This window comes from Talpa occidentalis, unplaced genomic scaffold, assembly GCF_014898055.3.
Source record: "Talpa occidentalis isolate TD23 unplaced genomic scaffold, MPIMG_talOcc4v2.1 talOcc4.6, whole genome shotgun sequence".
NCBI lineage: Eukaryota > Metazoa > Chordata > Mammalia > Eulipotyphla > Talpidae > Talpa > Talpa occidentalis.
The window spans coordinates 30781119-30805487 of record NW_023604972.1 but is presented as its reverse complement, the minus strand read 5'-3'; the positions used below and the strand labels follow the sequence as shown (position 1 = coordinate 30805487).

At 35.7% G+C, this 24369-nt stretch overlaps 1 protein-coding gene and 1 pseudogene across 6 annotated transcripts in view; one reads left to right on the top strand and one right to left on the bottom strand.

The window, feature by feature from the left end:
- CLOCK (clock circadian regulator) overlaps positions 1 to 24369 on the top strand; it is a 93035-nt gene that overhangs the window by 60954 nt on the left and 7712 nt on the right. For 4 of the 6 annotated variants that reach the window (XM_054688251.1, XM_037530634.2, XM_054688252.1 and 1 more), the window contains 9 exons: positions 1469 to 1616; positions 2358 to 2433; positions 6502 to 6643; positions 8331 to 8431; positions 10400 to 10489; positions 13224 to 13376; positions 14177 to 14386; positions 15030 to 15235; positions 19743 to 20013. In XM_054688251.1, the coding sequence (XP_054544226.1) occupies positions 1469 to 1616; positions 2358 to 2433; positions 6502 to 6643; positions 8331 to 8431; positions 10400 to 10489; positions 13224 to 13376; positions 14177 to 14386; positions 15030 to 15235; positions 19743 to 20013 (1397 nt within the window). Of the gene's footprint in view, positions 1 to 1468; positions 1617 to 2357; positions 2434 to 6501; positions 6644 to 8330; positions 8432 to 10399; positions 10490 to 13223; positions 13377 to 14176; positions 14387 to 15029; positions 15236 to 16145; positions 16885 to 19742; positions 20014 to 24369 lie in introns of those variants that run through there. The other 2 variants (XM_037530635.2, XM_037530637.2) reach the window with 2 other exon arrangements.
- LOC119261362 (heterogeneous nuclear ribonucleoprotein A3-like) lies at positions 9004 to 10069 on the bottom strand (annotated as a pseudogene).

Sequence of the window (24369 nt, the reverse complement as noted above, 5' to 3'; positions counted from 1 at the left end):
TAGAATACTTCTTCATAACTTTTGATTTCCAGGCATGTAAATCCGCCTAGATGCACATTTAAAGACTCTCTTAGAAAGCTCATAGTGAGTGCTTAATAATGTTACTTACCTTTATTGGTATCATGACAGAAGCTTTCTCATATCATTGTGCCAGGCACTATTCTAAACAATTTACATATAGTATCTATATTATTAATCTTCACAGTGAGGCTAAGTAATATACTTTTAATCCCATAATTTATTGGTGGCAGAGAAAGGATTAGTCTATTCTTACCCTTATAGACATACTATTCATTCTTTGTTGCAGGGATTTGTTTTAATAACACGTTTTATTTACTACTCTGATCCTTCTCCCAAAATCCTACCCTCTTGGGCTTTCTCTAAAGCTTAATTAGATCTTTAAGATACTTTCATGTCTTAGACTGGTCTGTCATTCTCTTTATATGAAAATCAATTGTGTTGTGTAATAGCATCAACTATAAGGAAATTTTTCAGAGTAAAGTCATTTCATTACAAAAGAAAACATTATTAGTGATATGGACATTAAGCTCCATTATATATTGAAAAGATCTGATACTTTTATTAACTGGCTAGGTAATTTTGGACAAGCAATTTCAAGTTTGTACATCTTGACTTCCTCATTAAAAGCATGAGAGAGAGAGAGAGAAAGAGAGAGAGAGAGAGAGACAGAAAGACCGAGACCTAACCAGCATTTCCTAAGGTTTGTTTTCACTGAATAGCAGTCCATTTAAAAAAAGATTTTGTGGTCAAGGAAGACTGGGAAATACTCCATAGTCAAACACCCCGAATCCCTCAAGAATCTTGACATATATTGGAATACTCAAGATTTTGGGAAGACTGCTTAAAACCTATTTAGCAAAGTCTTCCAACTTTAATCTCATAACCCACTTTTTGCTTCATTTCTATTAAAAGACTTCAAAACTTAAAATCAACAGGGAATGTTTTGGGAAACACTGCATATATCAGTTACCTCAAACAATTAAGTTAGTCTGATTTTGGTTAGTTATGATTTAGAATTAAGAGCGCCAAAGAAGCTGCACCTGCCCAGGATTCCTGTGGGGAAAACACAGGTGTTATTACTAATTGCTGTTACACTCAGTATATTTTGGTAATAATTTGAGTCATTTATTTGTGAGTATTTACCAATTTATTATGTATGAAAAGCATGTAAAGTTGCACTATAAGTTAGGTACTGTGGAAGAGCTGTTAATTGCTTGGGATCTTAAGCAGTCTCTACAGAGTAGCATTTTCTTAAAATTGATATACATATAATTTTATGCATAATTATATGTATATGTCAATTATATATAATTGATATATAATTGTTAATGTTACTTGAAAATCCAGGAGAATTGTATATATAGATTTAAATATAAGTAGCTTCGGCTAAAATATGATTCATAACTAACAATATGAATCAAAGAATATTTTTCTCTTTTCTTCTTAGTAATGCAATATGGGAAAGGCAAATCATGTTACTATAGGTTCCTGACCAAAGGACAACAGTGGATTTGGCTTCAAACTCATTATTATATTACTTATCATCAGTGGAATTCAAGACCAGAGTTTATTGTTTGTACTCACACTGTAGTAAGGTAATAATTCTTTTATAGAAGTTCTGAATTACAGAATCATCTATAATTTGCCAATGTAATTTTTATGTGTGACTTGTTAATGAATTACAAACCGATTTTCCTCTATTTTAATACATTAAATTTTATTTGCAGGCATCATATAGAAATATATAGGTACTAAGTAAACATAATTCTTGACATAAATTTCATTTTAATAACTCATTTATGTACCAGAATAGATAAACATATTCTTCCTTAATTGAATTGCCTTTTAACTTACATTAAAACTTTAGATATAGGGCCTCCCTGGTGGTACAGGGGTTAAAGTCTCAGTGCTATCAAGCGATCGCCAGCCACTGCAGCATGATTTTGATCCCCAGCCAGGTGAGAGCTAACCCACATGGCGCAGCAGACCTCTCCTGTCTCGCCCACTGCTCCCTTCAGCAGGATATTCAGTAGCTCCGCCCGCTCTGCTCCCCACTCTGTTTCTGGTAAATCCTCTCACACCCTGCACCTCTGGCCTATATCCCAGTTCTTGTCTGCATAAATAAATAAAAATAAATCTTTAAAAAAAACTTTCAGATATAGAAAAATGCAACCTAGTTAAGGCAGAACACACTATATAGTTAAGATGAGAACATAGAAAATAGTCTGGTATTAGTGATGAACAAGTAAAACACGTAACAGAAACTTAGTGGTTGCACTTATGCAATATTTTAAATGAACAATCAAACACTAAATTCTGTTTTTTTCCAATCATAGTTATGCAGAAGTTCGTGCTGAAAGACGACGAGAACTTGGCATTGAAGAGTCTCTTCCTGAGACAGCTGCTGACAAAGTATATATCCTACAGTTTTTCATTTTTTCCCCAATGATCAAGAAAACACAGTAATTTATAGAAAAATTATTTTTCAAATATTTCATTTCCTCACTTGTGACAGGGTTATAATTATACTATTTATTTTCATTTTAAATTAAAGATTTTAAAACTACCTGCTTTTAAAAAGGAGTCAAAGGGCCTGCTGTTTAGTGATAATTGGATAGGAAACATAGAGGATCTCAGCTAACCTGCCACTTAATTATTGCCTATGTTGTGCTAAGCTCTGGCTAAGTTCTTTGTATGAGTTACAAAATGTCATTTATTCCTCATACATCTTTATCTGGTAGGTAATATGCCCACTTAGAAAATACTGAAACTAAGACTTAGGGGGAGGGGAGACAAAAACTTCCCCTGAAGACACATAGCTGGGAAGTTATAGTCAGAATTTGAAGTCTGGTTTCTCCTTAAAGTAAAAGTGCAGTGTGCTAGTTACTTATTGCTATGCAACAAATTACTCCTAAACTTAAGGTATAAAACAATCAGAATCTTGGCACAGATTAGTTAGACTTTAGATTCAGGCTCTGCTCAAAACTGGCCATGACACTGCATTCAGGGTGCCATCCCAGGGTTCTCACAAAGCTGTCATCAAGGTGTTGATGGGGTCAGTCATCTCAAGGTTCTGTTGGGACAGTCTATTTCCAAGCTCATTCTGGTTGTTGGAAGGATTATGTTCCTTGTGGGCATTTGAACTAAGATCCTTGGTTCCTTGCTGGGTGATGACCAGAGACCACAGCCTCTTTCCAGTTGGTCCTTTCCTTCAGAACAACTATGTAAGAACCTCCAGGGAAAGAAAAAACCAGCAAGGTGAAAGTCAGAGTCTTTTGTAACTCAATCACAAAAGTGATATCCCATCACTTTTGTCTGTTCTGTTCATTAGAAACAAATCACTAGGTCCAGCCTAAACTCAAGGAGAGGGATTATATAAGGGTACAAATACCATTAGAAGTTTGCCCAACATGGGCATTTTTGAATTGTAGAAAATAAGTTAAATAAAGAGACTCAAGTCTCTGTAATTCATTCTCTGTAATTCACACAAAAAGTGAATTACATATGGCGGCATACCCGGGGACAATATGGAGGATATCATTCTGTCAATTCAACAAACCTTATTAAGGACTATCCATGTGCCAGTATTTGAGATAGCCCTTAGCACTGAGAATACAGCATTGACCGACACAGACAAGTTCTCTGCTTTCTTGGTTCCTATATGAAAGAACTTTTCCAGTATCTTTGTGTGCTTAGAGGAGGTAAATCCAATATGTTTTTTAAAGAAGATTTCTAAAAATAAGTGTTTGAAATCTAGGGCTCCTTGAAAGGAGAACCATTATAGAAACTGAAGTAACGTAGAGCTTGTTCCTCCTTAGTTCTTCTTTTTTCCTCACACCAGTATCCAACCCTGCTTTCAAAATATGCTCTAATAGGTCTACTTTCTCACCAAGTTTACCACTACCATGATGATCCACCAGGAGCATAAGGAAGAGATCCATTTGCAAAGTATTTTTGAGAAGCTGGAACCACCAAGGGCAAAGATGTAGACAAGAGAAAATGACTAAGAATCGGGACACCCAACATTAAGAGATGAGGGAGATAAGGAAGAACCAATCACAGAGGAGACCAAGAGACAATAGTGGAAGGACTCCCTGAGAAGGACAGATTTTTTTCAACTATAGAAGGGATTGGCAGACTGTGACCTGTAAATGAAATCTGTCAGAACAACTATTCAGGGTGTATTATACAAGTCTTAATTGATTGAAAAAAATCAAAGTAGTGGTTTGTGATACATGAAAATATTACCAAATGCCATATCTATACTGAACTATTTATAAATTTCCTTTGGCTGCTTTTGTGCTACAATAGTAGGTGGAATCATTATAAACAGAGCCTATATGTCTCTCAAAGCATAAAATACTGACTTCCTGACTTCTATAGAAAGATTTTGGATCCCTGATCTATAGTAACATGAAGAGAGGTAGACTATGTGAGTACAAGTGCTGATAGGTAGGTTGAATTATAACAGTGGGGGCCTGTAGCAATCTCCTCACTCAAAAAGGAAGCATAGCTACCACCTAAGAATGAAATTAGAAGAGGAGCAGTTGGAGGAATGAAAAGATGGAAAAAGTGTTCAGTATTGGCCTAGGAGAGTTGGAAAGTGAATGGAGGAGGGAATTTTTGTGTGTTTGGCTGGCAGGATTAAGAGTCCATTTTTAGTCATTCATGTAAAGTCAGAATATTGTGTTTCTAAAGTCATGTTCAGCTGTGTAGGAATAGATGTAAAATACAAAATTTGGATTTAACTAGCATTTGGAATTTTTCCAAGGAAGTATGATGAAAGAGATAAGGGAGTTGATGATATACACAGGGGTGTGATTGTGATAAATAGTCATGAATGTCAACTAGTTAAGAAAAGCTATGAAATGAGAGAGTAATTGTGAAAATATAGTAGATACATATATTTTAGCTTCCATGAAAGGATTATTAGAGTTGGGAATCTAAAGAGAATGAAAAGAAAATATGGGAGATGGTAATCAAAGAGTAGGAAAAAGGGCAGTTTGAGTGAAGAGAATGATTTTGAGCAGTTCAATGCTGAATTCCAAAGATGCTTATAGGATCTTGTCTTTAAACCAAAGTGTCATCTTTGTTTCTTTTGCTTTTTATACCTTTTTAAAATGTAATATATACATAATAAGAAAGTTAACATTTTAGCCAATTTTAAGCATCCAGGGCATTAAGTACATTCAGACTGTCATGTAACCATCACTAACATCCATCATGAAGACTTCCATTTTCCCAAACTGAAATTTTGTGCCCATTAAACTGTATCTCCTGATTCCTCCCCTCTCTAGCCACGGGCAGCTGTCACTCTGTTGTTCTGTCTTTGTGACTTTGACTCTATAGGTACCAAATATAAATGGAATTATGCATTATGTGTCCTATTGTGACTGGCATATTTCACCTGACATTATTGTCCTAAAGATTCATCATGTTGTATCATGTAATAGAATTTCCTTCCTTTCTGAGGTTGAATATAACACTCCATTGTGTATATATACATTTTGTTTATCCATTCATCTGTTGAAGGACACTTGATTACATTTACCTTTTAGCTGCTATGAATAGTACAGCTATAAACATGAATATTCTCTTTGAATCCTTGCTTTCAATTCCTTTGAGTATATACCCAAGCATGGAATAGTTGTATCATAGCAATTCTATGTTTCATTTTTTTTTTTTACATGTAGTATTTCATATTCCCACCAGCAGGTGCCAATTTCTCAGGTGCCGAAGTTGCCAGTTTCTCCATATTCTTGCCAACACATCCTGATGGGTGTGAAGTAGTAGTATCACATTTTAGTTTTGATTTACATTTTCCTAATGATACTGAACATCTTTTCGTGTATGTATTGACCATTTCTGTATCTTTGGAGAAATGCTTATGCAAGATTTTAGACCATTTTTTAATTGAGTTATTTTTGCTGCTGAGTTGTAGGAATTCTTTATGTGCTCTAGGTATTAATTCTGTACCATACATACGATTTGCACATGTTTTCTCCCATTCCATGGGTTGCTTTCCCACTGTTTATAGTGTCCTTTGATGCATCAAAGTTTTTAATTTTTATTAACTTCACTTTGATTTATCTGTTTTCCTTTTGTTGCCTTATCTTTTACTTTTCACATATCCAAGAAATCATTGCCCAACAAAGTCATTGCCAACAAAGAGCTTTCCCCCCTTTTCTTCTAGAGTTTTTATTTTTAACACTTATATTTAGGTCTTTGGTCCGTTTACTTTTTGTATATGCTGTAAGGTAAGATTCTAACTTCATTCTTTTGCATCTGTTGCTTCTTTATTCAAGAATGAAACCAAAACTTTGTGGCCATAAATTAAACTTGTACTTCTTTACTAATATATACACAGGTACTTTTGCCTTGTTATGAGTAAAGATTGGTGGGGGAGGCAGCTAGCCTGTAGTATGCTGAATGGAATCTCTAATCCACAAGAAAATTTTTATTTTACTCTGTCTTCCATAGAGCCAAGATTCTGGGTCTGATAATAGAATAAATACAGTGAGTCTCAAGGAAGCACTGGAAAGGTTTGATCACAGCCCAACACCTTCTGCTTCTTCCCGGAGTTCAAGAAAATCATCTCACACAGCAGTCTCAGACCCTTCCTGTGAGTATCCTAGTTTGAAATCAGACTTATCAGACTTCCTTTAAGAGACTGCTTCTAAAATGGTTTGTGCTACTGTTTCAGCTTTTTTCATGAAATGCTACTTAGCATAAATTTTTACATTTCTGAAATAATTAACTTTCCCAGTAAAAGGCACATTGTTTGCACTTAGCTAGGCTAAGCTTATTAAGTTTATGAAATAGCCTGTAAAATATGTAGGTAATTATGTTGTTATTGTTTAAGTTGTTTTTAATCCCTCAAAAAGAAAACAAAACTATTCTTTTTTTATTGGTAAAGCTAATAATTGTTCTTTAAATTTGCTTTTTGAAGGTTTTTTTGTGTGTCTTTATGAAGACTTATATAATTATCATTTGTAATTTTTTAAAAACTTTAGCACCCTTATTTCTGAGGATTTTAAAACTGTAATAAAGAAAAAAATGGGTTATGGTGATCTATTCAATATCTTGGGTAGAACATCAGGAAGATTCTTTTTCTTAGGAAAAGATTTCCCCCTCATAAGTATTTCCTTTTGAAATTTTATTTCATTGTGGTAAGAATACTTAAAATGAGATCTACCCTCTTAAATCTTTAACTGTACAATATGTTATTGTTGATTGGATACAATGTTGTATTGCAGATCTCTAGAGCATGATACTGTGCTTAGTTGAAACTTCGCTGGCTACTCATTTTCTGCCCCACCCCTTGTATTTACCATCCTATTCTTTGATTCAGTGAATTTAACTGCCTTAGATATGTTCGTGTAAATGGAGTCATGCACTATGCTTCTGTCTTTCTGTCATTGACTTATTTCTCTTCACATGTTGTCCTCAAGGTTCATCTGTGTTGTCACATATGGCAAGATTTCTTTTTTTAGGGTTGAATAGTATTCCATGGTTTGTATATACCAAGTTTTGTTAATTCATACACCGGTCAATCTGTTTGATGATTGTAAATAAAGCTGTCGTGAATATGGAGAGCAAATATCTCTTCAAGATCCCAATTTCAATTCTTTTCACTTCAATCTAGAAGTGGATATATGTATCTAGAAGCTAGGTCATGTACAGTAACTCTACTTTTAATTTTTTGAAAAACCTCTATGCTGTTTTCCACAGTGGCCACACTATTAGCATCCTCACCAGTATTGCACACCAGTTTCTCCACATTCTTGCCCACACTTGTTGTCTTTTGGATAATAGCCATCCTGATAGGTGTGAGGTGATACCACATTGTGGTTTTGATAGGCATTTCCCTGATGGTCGTGATGTTGAGTAATTTTTCATATGGACAATTTCAGAAATTTTCTACTTCGTCTTTTTTGGAGAAATGTCTTATTCAAGTCCTATGACCAACTTTTTCCCCCCCTTTTTAAAAAGTTTTTAATTTTTACTTTATACATTTTTTTACATCGTTCATTCTCCTCTCAGGTGTAATCCCTATAAAATTCCTACCACCAAGACACCATGAACCATCACCATAGTCTCTTGTACTCTTCCGTGCCCTACTTTGATCCTTCTCCCTTCCCGTTCCCACTGAATGGCACCACTATGACCAACTTTTAATTGAGTTATTACCTTTATTTATACTATTAGGTTATAAGACAGTTTTTATTTCTAAGTGTCTTTTGAGTTTAATCTTTGAGAACAGTTTTTTAAAAAGTGCTTATGCCATTGTTTTTGTTGACTAACCTCAGCAACACCAACAAAGATCCCAACAGATAATAGCACTCCTCCCAGACAACATTTACCAACTCATGAAAAGATGGCACAAAGGAGGTCATCATTTAGTAGTCAGGTAAGCTTTTTGGTTAATATTCTTCTGAATAAAGACTTTTTCTTTGTTTTTGTTTTTTTTTTTAATAACGATTTATTAAAAGAAAAAAAAATTTAAATCTTTAAAAATTCATTATCACTTTAATGATTTCCTCAGGTAAAATGTTAGATATACAATGAATAACTGATAATCGAGAGCTATTTTATAACAAAGTTTAAATGTCAACGTTGCAGTTAAATCCAATCATCTTTTTTTAATTGAAAATTCCTTGAATTTTTATTTCTGGTACCATTACCACAATTTACAGGGCAATGTACCCCATATAATGAAAAGGAAAAGATAAAGCTACAACAGATGAAAGACTTCAGGGATATACATGACTCTATATTTCATTAATCAATAGCTTCACTTTTTTGCAAACTGTAGCTATGACAGTCCTAAATAAGAAAGTTTTCCTATTTAAGCTACTGCAACTTTCTGGCTGTGGATCAGCATACCACTTGTGGCAGTATTTTACAATTCCTCTAATGGATTTGGGGCAGCTGTCTCAAAGTAACATGCAGCTTTCCTGACAACTCCTCATTGCTCTACCACTAAGAACTGTCACCCTTTTCTGCTGAAGTTTTAGAACCTTCTGCTACCACAGTCACCACATCTATCAGCAGATCCATAACCACCAGCACGGGAAATACCTGAGCTTCTTTCACTTGTCCCTCTTTGTGGGTTCATAATTTGATTGCTATTGTCCATATAATTTCCAAAATCATTGTAGTTCCCACCACCTTCATAGTTACTGCTGCCAACATTTCCTCTGTGGTTAACCATTATGTACTCCACCACTGCCACCATGTCTGTAACCTTAGTTTCCATATCCTGGTCCACCACTACCATAGTTTCTTCTAATACTTTAACCAGGACCACTATCAAAATTGCCACCATCACCTTCAAATCTACTATATCCATCTTCTATAACTACCTCCACTGCCACCACCTCAACCACCATATCCTCCTCTTTCACCAAAGTTTCTACCATGGCCAAAGTTACTTCCACCACCTCCAAAATTTCCTCCATGATCCAAAAGTTGTCAGATCCACCTCTCTGACCCTTTGTGATTGAGAAGACTGCATTTCTTGCTTAGATAGGACCTTTTTGACATCACAATTATGCCCACTAATAGTGTGCTATTTCTGAACAATTTTGTCACTCTATCACCTAAAGTTACAAAAGCAAATCCTCTTTTTATCCCACCCTACCTGTCTATGGTTTCAGTCTTGCCATACTTGTCAAAGTAGTCTCTCAAATTATATTCTTCTGTATCTTCTTCAGCACCACCAACAAAAATTTTCTTCACTGTTAAATGGGCATCAGGCTTTACAGGATCCTCTCTAGAAATAGCTTTCTTTGGTTCCTCTACACACACACCAACCTTGTGTGGTTGAGCACACTTGCTGTGTCCTCCACTTCTTCAACACAAGAATAAGCCACAAAACTAAAGCCCCTGGGATGTTTTGTTTGGGGATCTCCATTACCACATAATCTGTAAGTGTCCCCTGGTTCTCAAAATGTTCTTTAGAACAATCATTTATAGTCTCAAAACTCAGACCACCAATGAACAGTTTTCTCAATTCTTCTGGTTCCTTTAGATTATGGTTGTCCTTTCCCTGGTAGTCCTGGGGCTAGGGATAACTGGGTGGCAGTTTTTCTCCTTTAGGGACAGATTTGTCTTTTCCAGCTCAAGTTTTATGTGGGAATGTTCAGTCATCTTTATTGGGAGTCCATACAACATAATGTGGTGGGTCACTTGGAAGATATAAATAGGGAGCAGTTATTTCCAGTGGAGAGGGGAAGCCTTGCCTGTATTCAGCTAAAAAAAGAATGAGTCAAATAGTGATTCAGTAATAAAGATATGTTATATTTCTGGTTGAAGCACTCATGTATGGGAACAATTATCACTTCAGTGTTTTGTTTTGTTTTTTATTTTACTCTAGTCCATAAATTCCCAGTCTGTTGGTCAATCGTTAACTCAGCCAGTGATGTCTCAAGCTGCAAATTTACCAATTCCACAAGGCATGTCCCAGGTATTTTTGTTTGTTGTTTCAGTTGATAAATTGTACTGAAGATAATACAGATTTTTAAAACATACATGTACTTATAGATGCAGTGAATCTCAACTGTAGGCAGTTAGAACATCCAGGTATATTTTTGGTTGTCAGTGTTCGGTTACCACTGGCTCCTAATAGGTTAGGATCAGGGATATTCAGTGTCTTTCAGGATGCCTGACAGTCTTACACAACAAAGAATTATCCTGCTTAATATGCTCTAACACCACCCCCATATAGAAGAAGGATACTAAAGATGAAATACAGCTGTTCATTTTGTTGTTCTATGGATATTGGAGGAATTGAATAATTTTTAATTTATATAACTACTCATGACGTATAAGGATGTCTATTGAGTTCCTTGTATATCATCTGCAATCCTTGTATTGCAGCTGTTGGGTATACAAGGATATCTATGCTAAAAGACTTTATTATATAGTTAAGACGTAATGATATAAGTACAGTATAATATTGTGTATTCTGCACTCAAGGTACCCAAGTTCATATGTGAGCACATTAGATGGACGCTTAACGCAGCCTAAGGAAGCGAAGAAAAGTTTTCTAAAAGAATGAAGTCCTGAAGCAGGCCTAAATATAGAAATTAACAAGACAAGGAGCGACATTACAGAAGTGACTAAGTTACTTTTGATTATAGCTTCCCAACTTGTAATTTATGACTGTGTACCCCTTCAGTGATTCAAACACATTAAAAATACTACTGAGTAGTTGTAAAAATAATCCAAAATTTTCTGTTTTCTTTGTATCAAATATATCAGTATCTTAATATCAAATAATGATAAGTTAACCACTAGGTAAAAATATCTTTATAAAGATAACTTTACTTTATATGATTATTGTTTAAATTTTACATATATTTGTAATTATCATACAATGATACTTGTATAAATATATTGATGATGCTAAAAATTAAATGTCACCCTGATTTCTAGCAACATGTGGTCATATAGTGTTTATAACAGCACTATATTATTAAATATAATAGTTGCAACATTTTTTATCAGCATTGAGTCCTCAAATCCTTTTTATCTGTAGGTTAACAGAATTAGAGTGTGCATATATAGACAGTCACTCAATATTATTAGCTTACTAATCTCAAGATACAGAATAGGCATTGCTTAACATTTTAAAGGGATAGTTTCATGGAATAAGTAATAGATGTTCTGCTAAAATGATAATCAGTATTCAAACATATTTCTTTTCAGTGATAGTCAATCTTTTTGCCTTTTTCTTCTCATGTATTTTTTATTTTGCCTGTGTTTATATCTGTTTTCTTATTTGTACCTGATGGAAATCCTTTAAATTACAATGTTATATTTACCCTAAAGTATAAATAACTTTAGTTGGGATAATATGCTTTTGCTTGCCAAATATTTTGAATGATACAAAAAAAAAAAATAAAGGCATGAGGGAGTTGAGATATAAATTTGTAATCTGGTAATTGTCAGCTTTAGAAGGAAGTGTTTTATACTTTGACAAGTAATATTCATTGTTTCCTCAGTATATACTTTTGAAAATAGAATTAAAAAACCTTGGCGGGGGGCATATTTCTCACTCAGATTAAGGCAGATTTCCAATAAAATGAAATTTTCTATTCTCATGCTGTATCTTGTGCTGAACATTCATGAATACAATGAGCCTATATATATTTAAGTGGTGAGCCATCAAATTTGGCTGAATTTCAAGGAGTAAGAAATAGAAACTGCTTTTGACTCAAGCAAAACACATAAGATTGAAAACCCCAAGAATAAAATAACTGTTCATTCACATATGCTTTCATTCACTCATGATTGTCTGGTCTTAAAAGTCTATGTTTCGTACTTGTCTAAGAAGCAGTTTAGTTGACAATATGAGTTAAAAAGATATTCTGTTATCTCTCAGATTTTCTAAGTTTCTAATGATGTGCTCAAGATGACAGAATTTGATGTGAATAACTTGCTGTAGGCTACTTTTTCCTCTGTTTAAGGGTAGAAATGAAGTCAAGTTTCTTGTTATAGCAAGTGTTAGAACCACAGTATAAGCTCAGGTCTTCTAATACCAGTTTGTACTTATAATCAGTTAAGATCCATTCAGAAGTCGTAAAGGGATTTACTACTGCAAGTAGTTGAGAAATTCTAAAACAATACAGGAATAACAGATGTAGAGATCAGCCACTAGCCAATCCTAAATCAGAGATAAAGTACTCCAGAAAGAACAAGTTGACCCCTCACCCCCATGGGGCAGGCTTAACTATAGCCACTGGATGATAGAGAATTTCACTAAGGTTCTACAGGCCAGGGCTGCCAAACAAGAAGCTACCTGTTGAGGTATCAGTAAGACTTGTTGGGTTGGGGAGATGCTCACTAGGATGGATGTGAGACTTTCTAGAAAGCCACCTACTGTGGTTGCTAGTGATGACTAGCAAGAAGGAAAAGCACCAGAATTAGAAAGATAAGCATCTTCTTTTGCAGCACTCCTTGAGCACCACCTACTGACATGACTAAATTTGTGCCTGCTGGCAAAGAATATATCGGATCCAGCTCCAGTATCACAAAGCCAAGCAAAAGATGGGTGAATTAGATGCTGAGAGGCAATATATTGATAACTGGCATAACATTCTTAGCTCGTGAGACACTGCTTACTTTTCACATTACACAATTATGAGGAATAAGTAATTCTAAAATATGTTATACTTTTTCCATACATGGTACTTCAGTTTCAGTTTTCAGCTCAATTAGGAGCCATGCAGCATCTTAAAGACCAGTTGGAACAACGGACACGGATGATAGAGGCAAATATTCATCGACAACAAGAAGAACTAAGAAAAATTCAAGAACAGCTTCAAATGGTTCATGGTCAAGGGCTCCAGGTAAATTACATAGTTGAATATAAACAAAGCATACCACTCACATTTTGGTTTTTTAGAAAATTTTACCTTTTTAATTAAAAGTGACTTGAGATATATCTTTCCAATTTAGTGCAATACTCATTGTCTACTCAGTATTTTTGCATTAATAATCTTTAAAGAAATTAATTTCTAAGAGTAGTTCTGTCAGCATCCTTGTTTCTCAATATTAGAGTCATTTCTCAGTAGTCTGATTTTTAGTAAGCTTAAATCCATGTTATAAAAATTATATTTTACATTGATTTTTAGTTACATGTAGGCATAGCACTTATAAATCAATCATTTTGTCTTAATAAAATATTCTAGTAGGTATAATTTGACTTAGTCTTACTTAATCCATCATAAGGCCACCCTAAAGTTATGTTTATCATAGGAGACTAGGACTTTGTTAAGGGAAACTTCAACAAAGGGGATGTGAGAACTGCTTTCTAATGCTATAAATTATAAATGATGAGATGCAGAGCTGCCATACCAAAGGACATTGAGTAGCACTGAATTAGCTGATATAACAAACAGTCCCCCAAATGTGAAATGCTCAGCCAAGTAGAGATTTTGAATTTTATAGCATTTTTTCTAACATTAGAATGACTGGAGAACAAATAGTAAGGATCATGTTTTATTTAGGAGTCATTTCTTGTTAATTGTTCATTCAAAATAATTTAGTTGTTCTGTTACTCTTAAAATTTAATTTGTAGCTTGTTTTTGCTTTCATTCTTTGTTTTTAACCTAGAAAGATCACTATAATGTAATCTTTATTTTTAAAGATGTTTTTACAGCAATCAGCCTCTGGATTGAATTTTGGTTCTGTTCAACTTTCTTCTGGAAATTCATCTAGCATCCAGCAACTCACACCTATAAATATGCAAGGTCAGGTTGTTCAAACTAACCAAATTCAAAGTGGAATGAATACTGGACACATTGGTGCAACTCAGCATATGATTCAACAGCAGACTTTACAAAGTACATCAAGTCAGGTAATGAATGATTGAAATGGAGTTCTCTCTCGAACAATATCATATTTAAAAAATTAACATTACTAGTTAGTACAGAATTGAGAGTGATAATGAAAATGTTTTCTGCAAAATTATTAATTGCTAAATTCTTGAATGTTAAATGTTTTAACTATTTTGACACAAAATTTTGTCATTTGCTTAAAATGAGAATACACACTACTTCTGTATGTTAAGAAGGTTTGACTTGTAAAAGAGGCTGACTTGTAAAAGAGGCTGTAAAACAAAACAGTTTAGCACATGTGAAGATTAGATTGTTGGGGCAATGATGGATTAATCAGTATTACAGAAAAACTTGGTAATTGGTATATGATCTATGACTGTAATTCCCAAGGCTTCAGTGAAATATGTAAAAATGTCTAGCGTTGGTCACTCACTTTGGGCAGCAGGATTTTTCAGCTGTTTTATATCATCCTTGTTATGATGTTCTTCTAAAATCATAGCTTATCTTCCAACAAGAGGTTGAAGACCAGTTATTCTCAGTTCCTACAGGTCATTCCTTTGTGGTTAGATTTTTCCCAGGGGGATGTGTCCTGCTACTTATTTCTCTGTCATACTTTCTGAATCAATTTTTTCAGTTTATGTATTAAATCTTCTCTTTTTCCAGCAGAGTCAACAGAATGTACTGAGTGGGCACAGTCAACAAACATCTCTTCCCAGTCAGACACAGAGTACTCTTGCAGCCCCACTGTATAACACAATGGTGATTTCGCAGCCAGCAGCCGGAAGCATGGTCCAGATTCCATCTAGTGTGCCACAAAACAGCACCCCGAGTGCTGCCGTAACTACATTCACTCAGGACAGACAGATAAGGTAGTTTTCATATTCCTTAATCATTCCAGAGTTGTAAATTGGTAAACTGAAAAACCACCATTTAGTCTTTAAAAATATGATTTTAGTTTGTTGCTCACTGCAGCCAGCATTCTTGAATTTGGGATTAAAATTCAGAATTTACCTATTAAGGATTTTATATAAAAATGAGTAGCAACAAATTTTGTTTCCTGTCCAAAAATGTGCTACCAACATTGTAGAATCTACTGTAGCACACACTGTTAAACAGGATTTATGACAAACGTCACTGAAATCTTTTGAATATAAATGCTGGTGAGTTTTATATAGGCAGTGGTTAGGGTGTATACTGCCATAGTCTACGTGTTACGGAATAAAAGTAGATTTCCTTTCTTGAGTTTAAGTACCATACTAAATGTTCAAAATTTATGTCTCATTTAGGGGTTGTTTTTATTAGTTTGTTTTGTTTTTAATATGTGTTACAGTCTCTTTATCTCCCAGCTATGAGAAAAGTGAGCTTTTAGTAGTTTGGCCAACGACCAATAGCTAGTTCAGGGGATGATGAGAATTCTGAATTTAAGCCTCAATATGTGATTCAGAGCTCAACAGCTTAAACATATGCTATTCTGAACTTTTGTGGACCACTCTAGAAAAACAGCCTTGCATGACTTATTTTAATGGGATGTCCCAATAGGAGCCTAGAAACAAAGTTTCTGAAGAAATACCTTTTCCCCTTAATTAGGAAGCTATCTTTTTTTTACAACTGTCAGTTTTTAAGCTGAAACTGTCAGTTGTTTACAACAAGTAGGATCTTTATAGTCTTAAAATCTTTCCTAAATACAATTTATATTTTTACAAAAGTTGCTATTTTGTAATAGAATTTTGCTTTTGTATTAGATGGTGTAATAGATTTTATTAAATTCCTGTTTTCCAGATAGTAAAGAAGCTGCAGGATTACAGAGACAAGGATGGCAGGGAAAGCTCATTGCTTCTCTTGGGAATAATTCCTTCAAGTTATGAAGTCCAGCTTTTAGCTCTAACATTTTGAAAGGAAGTATCAAGAATGTGCTCTATAGAAATGCAGAGAACTAGTTTCAAAGCCTGAGGGAAACTTTTGTGATACTGATGAGCATTTTGGATGATGCAGTTTAGTAGCTGTCTGTAAGCATGTTTTTTGAGGAGGAAAACACATTTTTCAGCAAACATTTGAGAGCCTAGTTAGATGAATACTACATATTTGCCCCAAGAAAAAAATATCACCAGTAAAAGCCATAGAATGCAAATCAGTATTATTTGGTGTGATAAATGCTTACTAGATCTCTAGAAAGCAGGAAGAGAGCATTATATGTGTTGAAGCAAGTAAATGAAGGGAGAACTTTGTCAGTGGAGAGCTTCACAGAAGAGAGGGGTACTGCAACTGAGTCTTAAAGGGCTTGACTTTGGGTGTGCTTGTGGAAAAGGGTATTCTAGACTTTGCAGAGGGGACAGTAGATAGAAAACCACAGAAGTGAGAGTTAAATGGAAATAGATTGTGAATGTGCCTTGGGACCAGAGCAAATGAAGTATTATCACCATATTTTACCAGTAAGCAGTTGGAGAATTCAGGTGTAACTTTGAAAGATTATAGAGAAATTAGCACTCAGCACTGTAAATTTTTTTTTTTTTTTAGCACTGTAAATTTTTTATCCTTTTATGTACGTATTTTTCCATTAAATAATGCATTTGGTCTTAAAATATATAAAAAATAGTCCTTTATTTTCAAGAGTGGCATGGATTAAAGATAAACTTGTCTTGTGGAAAATAATATAATAAGGTATGTGTATAAGTTTACTATTGTTAGGTACTTTTAACAGTTTTATTTGCAGTTTTGTCATATAGTAGAGTATGTCTTGATTTTTTCACTATAATGGTCATTGCTAGAAACTAACTTTATCTCACAGAAAAGACAAATAGGAATAATATTGTTCCCTGAAGAGGCATCATTTCTGTTGTTCTTTTGTTTTTTATTTTAAGATGTATTTATTTATGCATATAAGAGCTGGGCTACAGGCCAGAAATGCAGGGGGTGAGAGGATCCACCAGAGACAGAGTGGGGAACAGAACAGGCAGGCAGACTGACTGAAATATGCTGCTGAGGGGAGCAGCAGGAGAGACAGGAGAGGTCTGCCTCGCCTTGTGGGTTTCTCCCTCGCCGCCTGGGGATCGAACTTGTGCTGCAGAGGCTGCGGATTGCTTCACAGTGTAGTGCTTAATCCCTTGTGCCACAAGGCAGGCTCTTTTATTTTTTTTAAGTTTTTTTAATTTATGCATACAAGAATTGGGGTACAGGCCAGATGTGTTGGGGGTGAGAGGATTCACCAGAGACAGAGTGGGAACGAAACAGGCAGATCAACTCAAATACACTGCTGAGGGGAGCAGCGGGCAAGACAGGAGAGGTCTGCTGCACCATGTGGGTTCCTCCCTGACTGGGGATCGAACTCGTGCTGCAGTGGCTGTGGACAGCTTCATAGGTTTCATCTTAACCCTTTGCGCCACCAGGGAGGCCCCTCTGTTGTTCTTTTATTAAGGAAAATAGTAGGAGGTGTAGCGAGGGAATGTTAGTGAATTCTAACACAGTGGGTACTATACTGTAGTAATAAATTTATAAATTGAAGGTATTTTTATTCATTTTTGGAATGTCATTTTGTTTCAATTATATTTATAACTTTCAGTGTACATCTCTTCTATAAACTAGTTCTAAAAAATTCCCTTGTAATAGCTTTAAGTTAATTCATGATTAACAATGCCACTTACATCTGACTCCCAAGTACCTAGTAATTTTTAAAGAAAAAGTTGATATTTTTTAACAGGTTTAAAATTTTTTATTGTGGTAAGAAAAAGATTAACCATTAAGCATTTTTAAATGTAAACTTCATTGGCACTGAGTACCATCACACCATCATAGCAATCACTGCCAATCAATCTCCAGTACTTTTTTTATCTTCCCAAACTGAACCTCTTCCCATTGAGCAATAGTTCCTCATTCCTCTTACCTCTAACTCTCTAAAACCACCATTCTGCTTTCTAAGCATATAATTCTCTGAGTTTGACTACTCATATACATCATAAAAGTAGAATATACAGTATGTTGCTTGTGACTACCTCTTTTTTTTTTTTTTAAGATTTATTTATTTATTTATGCAAGCACTGGGTACGGTCAGAAGCACGGGAGGGTGAGAGAATTCACCAGAGCCAGAGTGGGGACCAGAACAGGTTGGCTGACGAAATACACTGCTGAGGGGAGCAGTGGGAGTGGCAGGAAAGGTCTGTCGCGCCCTGTGGGACCCTCGCCAGTGGCCGGGGATTGCAGAGGCTGCGGGCAGCTTCGCAGCCCAGTGCTCAACCGCTGAGCCACCTGGGGAGGCCTGTGACTACCTCATTTTATGTGACATAATGTCCTCAAGGTTGTAAGAAGTGTCAACATTTCCTTTTTTAAAGGCTGAATACTATTCCATTGTGTTGATAACACCACATTTTTTGTTTGTTCATCCAGACACGTCATTTCTGTTCATCTTTTGGCTATCATGAGTAATGCTGCTCTGAATATGGGTGTTCAAGTATCTGATAGCTGCTTTCAGTTCTTTTGATATATCCAGAAATGCAATTGCTGGATCAAATGTTAATTCTATATTAACTTTTTGAGGAACCATAATACTGTTTTCCTTAGTATCTGCCTATTTTCTGACCACACCAGTAGTAGACAAGGGTTCCACTTTCTACATATATTCATTAATACTGTGTTGTTTTTTTTTTTTTAAATGATAACCATCCTAATAGATCTGAAGTGGTGCATAGTATTGATTCACAGTTGCTAATGCTTAGTGATATTGATCATCATCTTATGTGCCTACTGCCCATTTGTATGTCTTCTTTGGAGAAATGTCTATTCAAGACCCTTGCCCATTTTTTAGTTGATTGTCTGTTGTTGAATTTAGGATTGATTTATATATTATGGTTATTAACTCCTTATCAGATACCTGACTTGCAAGTATTTTCTCTCATTCAGTGGGTTGCCCCTTCACTCTATCGATATTGTCCTTTGATGCACTTTTTTTTTTTTTTATGAATTCCAGTTTATTTTTTCTTTTGTTGCCCATGCTTTTAGTTCATATCTAAAAAAATCATTGCTCAATCTAGTGTCATGGTACTTACCCTCTGTGTTTTACTCTAAGAGTTTTGTAGTTTTAGCTCTTCTATTTAAATCTTTAATTCATTTTGAGTTCTTTCTTGCAAGGGTTCAACTTTGTTTGCATATGGATATACAAAAGTTTATATTTTTGTTGTGATCATTTCATTTTGCTGTATACATTTCTGTTTTAGTAGGACCCCAGAGGAGCTCTTTAAAAACATGAAACAAAATTGGAACATACAGCTTTCTAAAAACTAAATGGGCAATATCTCTGGGTGTTATCTTAGTGTAGTATTTATTTTCAACCCACTCACTGCCTTTTATAAAGTATTATACTTCTGACTCTTTCTCTTTCCTTTACAGATTTTCTCAAGGTCAGCAACTTGTGACCAAATTAGTAACTGCTCCTGTAGCCTGTGGGGCAGTCATGGTACCTAGCACTATGCTGATGGGTCAGGTGGTGACTGCCTACCCTACTTTTGCTACACAACAGCAGCAGTCACAGACATTGCCAGTTACATCACCACAGCAGCAGCAACAGCAGCAGCAGAATTCCCAGGAACAGCAGCTTACTTCAGTTCAGCAACCATCTCAGGCTCAGCTGACCCAAACACCACAGCAGCAATTTTTACAGGTAATCCACCCCATGGGGAAGTTACTCCAGACTTGTTTATGAACATATATAAAATGAAATTTGCAATAAATGGACAGTTTGTAAGTGGTCTGAAAAATCTTAAAAGCTTATTTTACAAGTTAAATTTCAACAAAGAGAAAACTTGTCTGTATTAGCTATTTTTTCTTCTCTTATACAATCATTGGAAGACTTTTAACCCTGCCATGGACAAATTAATAACGGCTCTGTAGAATAAGTGTCACATCCTGTTCACATCAAGATGCTTGAACTTTACTATGTGGAGCTCAGTTTCTCTCTCTGACCAATTTCTGGAATTCAAGAAAAGGCACCTTTTCCCCCCTTCTCTTCTCTCTACAAGGCAGAACTATCAAAGGGGTTTCCTAAAAATTAGTATAGACATTAAGTTATTTTGTCAGATTAAATGTTGCAAATTTTTCAGAAATAAATTAATATCAGAGGGAAACACTATGAAGCATATGTTGTAGTTAAGAACCTGGGCACAAAGTACTTTGTGACTTGTGGCAGATGACTAAACTTGAGTTTCCTCATGTATATTATAGAGGTGCTAATAGCTTGTAAATCACTGCACATGCTAGAAGGCATATATAACTAGCTGTCATTTATGAGCACTAATTTCAATAAATGTAAGATATTCAGATTAACCAAAATGCAGTCACAAATATGTGGGTGTAGCAGGACTGCTTATCTGAAAGCTACATATAGCAGAAAGTCACCTAGGTTGTCAAATTAAGACAAATTTCTGAACCTTATTACCCACTGGGATGCACTGTAGCAGATAATGACATCTGGAAAGGAAGCTTTTTCCCCTCTGGCCTCATTGGAGCAATTTTGAATGTAGGGTAGCCTAGTTTTGTGTTAGATACTATAAACCAGGGACATGTTACCAGTTTTAGAATTATACAACATCTATACAGTATGATTAGAAGATTCAAAACATACTGTATATTTAGGCATACTCCAGTGTTAATTATATTATCCTTGGTGTCCTCTGCAAACAAAATTCTCTACTTGGTGATGTGAAATACTAAAACTAAATATCTCTCAGTTAAACTCAGTTCACTAAAGCCTTAAGCCTTTATTGCAGCCACTAATGATTGGGTTAGCTGTGTTATAAATGAATTAATAATGAGAAGTTATAGCAAGTTATGAACTATTTTCTAGGAGAATATATTCAAGGAGAATCAAGCAAAAACTTAAAAAGCAAAAAACTTGCCTTAAGATCTCAGTCTTCTAGTCTATCACAGAACAAGGGCCTTTAAAAGTATGAACATTTCATTCTCCCACTTTTAAAAAAAAAAAGCAAGCCATAGAGGAAAATATTTGCCCGTCATACATCTGACAAAGGACTTATAGTCAAGATCTATAAAGAACTCATACAACCCAAAAAAATAAAACCACCCAATTCAAAAATGGGCAGAAGAGCTAAATAGACACTTATCCAAAGAAAACATTCAGATAGCCAACAGGCACATGAAAAAATGCTCATCTTCACTTATCATCAGGGAAATACAAATCAGAGCCACAATGAGATACCACCTCCTACCTGTGAAAATGGCCCATATGAAAAAAACCAGGAACAGGTGTTAGTAAGGATGTGGAGATAAAGGAACCCTCTTAAATTGTTGGTAGGGTTGTAGACTAGTAAAGTCCTTATGGAAAATATAGAGGTTTCTCAAAATATTAAAAATAGATCTACTATCTAACAGCTCCACTCCTAGGTATCTTTTTGAAGAATGTAGCATTATTTACAATAGCCAAGTTATGTAAACAACCTAAATGCCCAAGGACAGATGAGTGGATTAAGAAGATGTGGTATATACATGGATACTACTCAGTGATTTAAAAAAAAAAAAAAAAAAAAGACGCTTGCCATTTGTGTCAGTGATGGACTGAAGGGGATAATGCTAAGCTTAAGTCAAAAGGAGAAAGACAGGGCCTCCCTGGTGGCGCAGCAGTTGAGCGCTGGGTTGCGAAGCTGCCCGCAGCCTCTGCAGCGCCGGTTCGATCCCCGGCTGCTCCCCGGCCACCGGAGGAGGGTCCCACATGGCGCGCTCTGGCTCTGGTGAATTCTCTCGCCCTCCTGCACTTCTTACTGTACCCAGTGCTTGTATAAATAAATAAAATAAATCTTTAAAATAAATAAATAAATCTTAAAAAAAAAAAGGAGAAAGACAAATGTTGTTTGTGGAATATGAAGAAATAAAACAAAGGGTCAGTTAAAATGAAACAAATAAAGCAAATCATCAAAATCTGTAGAATTAAGGTAACCAAAGGGGGATGTGGAGGGAGAAGATGGAGAGCAAAATATGGAGGGTCCCAGTAGGCTGTGGTGGACTGTGGGAGCCTTGGTGGGGGTATGGTGTGAGGGCAGGCACTTCAGGGGTGTGAATCTTTGCCTCTAAGTCATATACACAATCATTGGTGTTACCTTGATTACCACAAAAACATATTTTAAGACATGAGACCCCTAAAGAAATACCATAGACAATGCCCTTCAGAAATGCACTTGCGTGTAGACAGTAAATACACAATTTGGCTTTTCTGTTTTATAACACCTAGTTCCAAAATGTACCACTAATGTAACCCTGTAAGACTCGTAAACATCCTGAATTCTTTATTACAAAATTTTTCCTAATAGTCAAGAGAGAAAGAAAACTCTTAGGTGTCTTGGTAAGGCTTAATGGTCCTTTGTGAGTATGTGTGCATGTGTCCTTTATATATATTCTGAAAAACTCTCCCATTACAAGACCGCTTTAAAATTAGGAGCCCTGCATTAATTTGCAGTAGTAAAGGCTATGTTTTTAAATTCATTTTCTTTTGTAGTAAAAATTAGGTGAAAGAAACCAAAGCTCATAAAGTTGAAACTTGGCCAAGGTCTCACAGCTAATAAATTACAGAGCCCAACTCAAATCCTGGGTGTCTGACTTCAGATCTTGTACCTTTTTTTGTTTTGAGTTTTTTGTTACATCACTCTGCTGCATATAGGATTTAAGTCTCTAATTTTGCCTTTACTTTATGATATTTTAAAATAATAATGTTAATATTTATGTGCATAAATACTGTCTTCATTAAAAAACACACACACACAACTAATAAAGAGCAGAGAACAACTCCAAATCTGGGCTTCTAACTTTTTGTTTTGGTTTGGCATTTTGTTACATCACACTGTTACATATGGCTTGTAAATCTCCAACTTTGCCCTCATTTTTATAGTATTTTAAGACAATAATGTTAATATTTAATCTTCATTAAAGTCCAATATAGCAGGCAATGTGATTGCACTGTTTTGTAAATGAACAAACTGATGTCCACAGAGGCAATAAACTTGAGCAAATCATCCATCTAGTAAATGAGATAGTATGAGATAGAGTTTGAAATCAGACCATGTACCACAGGGCCCAAGCTCCAGCTACTGAATTGCTACTGTAACCAACCAAATGTAGAGGACATTGCTATTTGACCTCAGAGTAGCCTATATCATACATTCTCAGCTATGCTGAAATTTTATTATCTGTTTCAATAGTATGGTCTTTAGGACATATAAAGTGAAGGAATATGTGTGGTTTGTCTCAAAACATGGATTGCTTCCCCCCCCCCCCAAAGATATATTTATTTATAGAAGCACTGGGTACAGTCAGAAGAGCAGGAGGGTGAGAGAATTCACCAGAGCCAGAGTAGGGAGCAGAACAGGCAGAAGAACCGAAGTACACTGCTGAGGGAAGCAGCGGGCGCATCAGGAGAGGTCTGCACGCCATGTGGGACCCTCACCTGTGGCCTGGGATAGAACCGGCGCTGCAGAGGCTGCGGGCAGCTTCGCAACCCAGCGCTCAACTGCTGTGCCACCCGGGAGGCCCTGGATTGCTTTTTGTACTTTAAAATCTGTGGCTCAGGGTGACCCTGGTGGCCTAGGGCTAAGTCTTACCACTACCTCCTGAGTTTGATTCCTGGCCAGGGAGCTAACTCACACAAGGCACAGCAGACCTCTCCTGTCTCTCCCACTGCTCCCCTCAGCAGTGTATTTCAGTCAGTCCTCCTGTTCTCCTCCCCACTCTGTCTCTAGTGAATCCTTCCCCCCACCCCCGCCAAACACACACACCTCTGGCCTATACACCAGTTCTTCTATACAAAAATTAAAAAAAAAAAAAAAACTAAACTAAAAAAATCTGTAGCTCAGGTGCCTTAAAAAATTAAATTGTCATACTTTCCAAAAGAGGTTGTCTCCTTTTGAGAGACAATTTTCAAAGTATTTTTATATGAGAAAGTAAAAATTATGTAAGTTATATGAAACGTAAGGATCTTGTCCCTGTGGAGAGTGGAAAACTTGAGTAACATCAA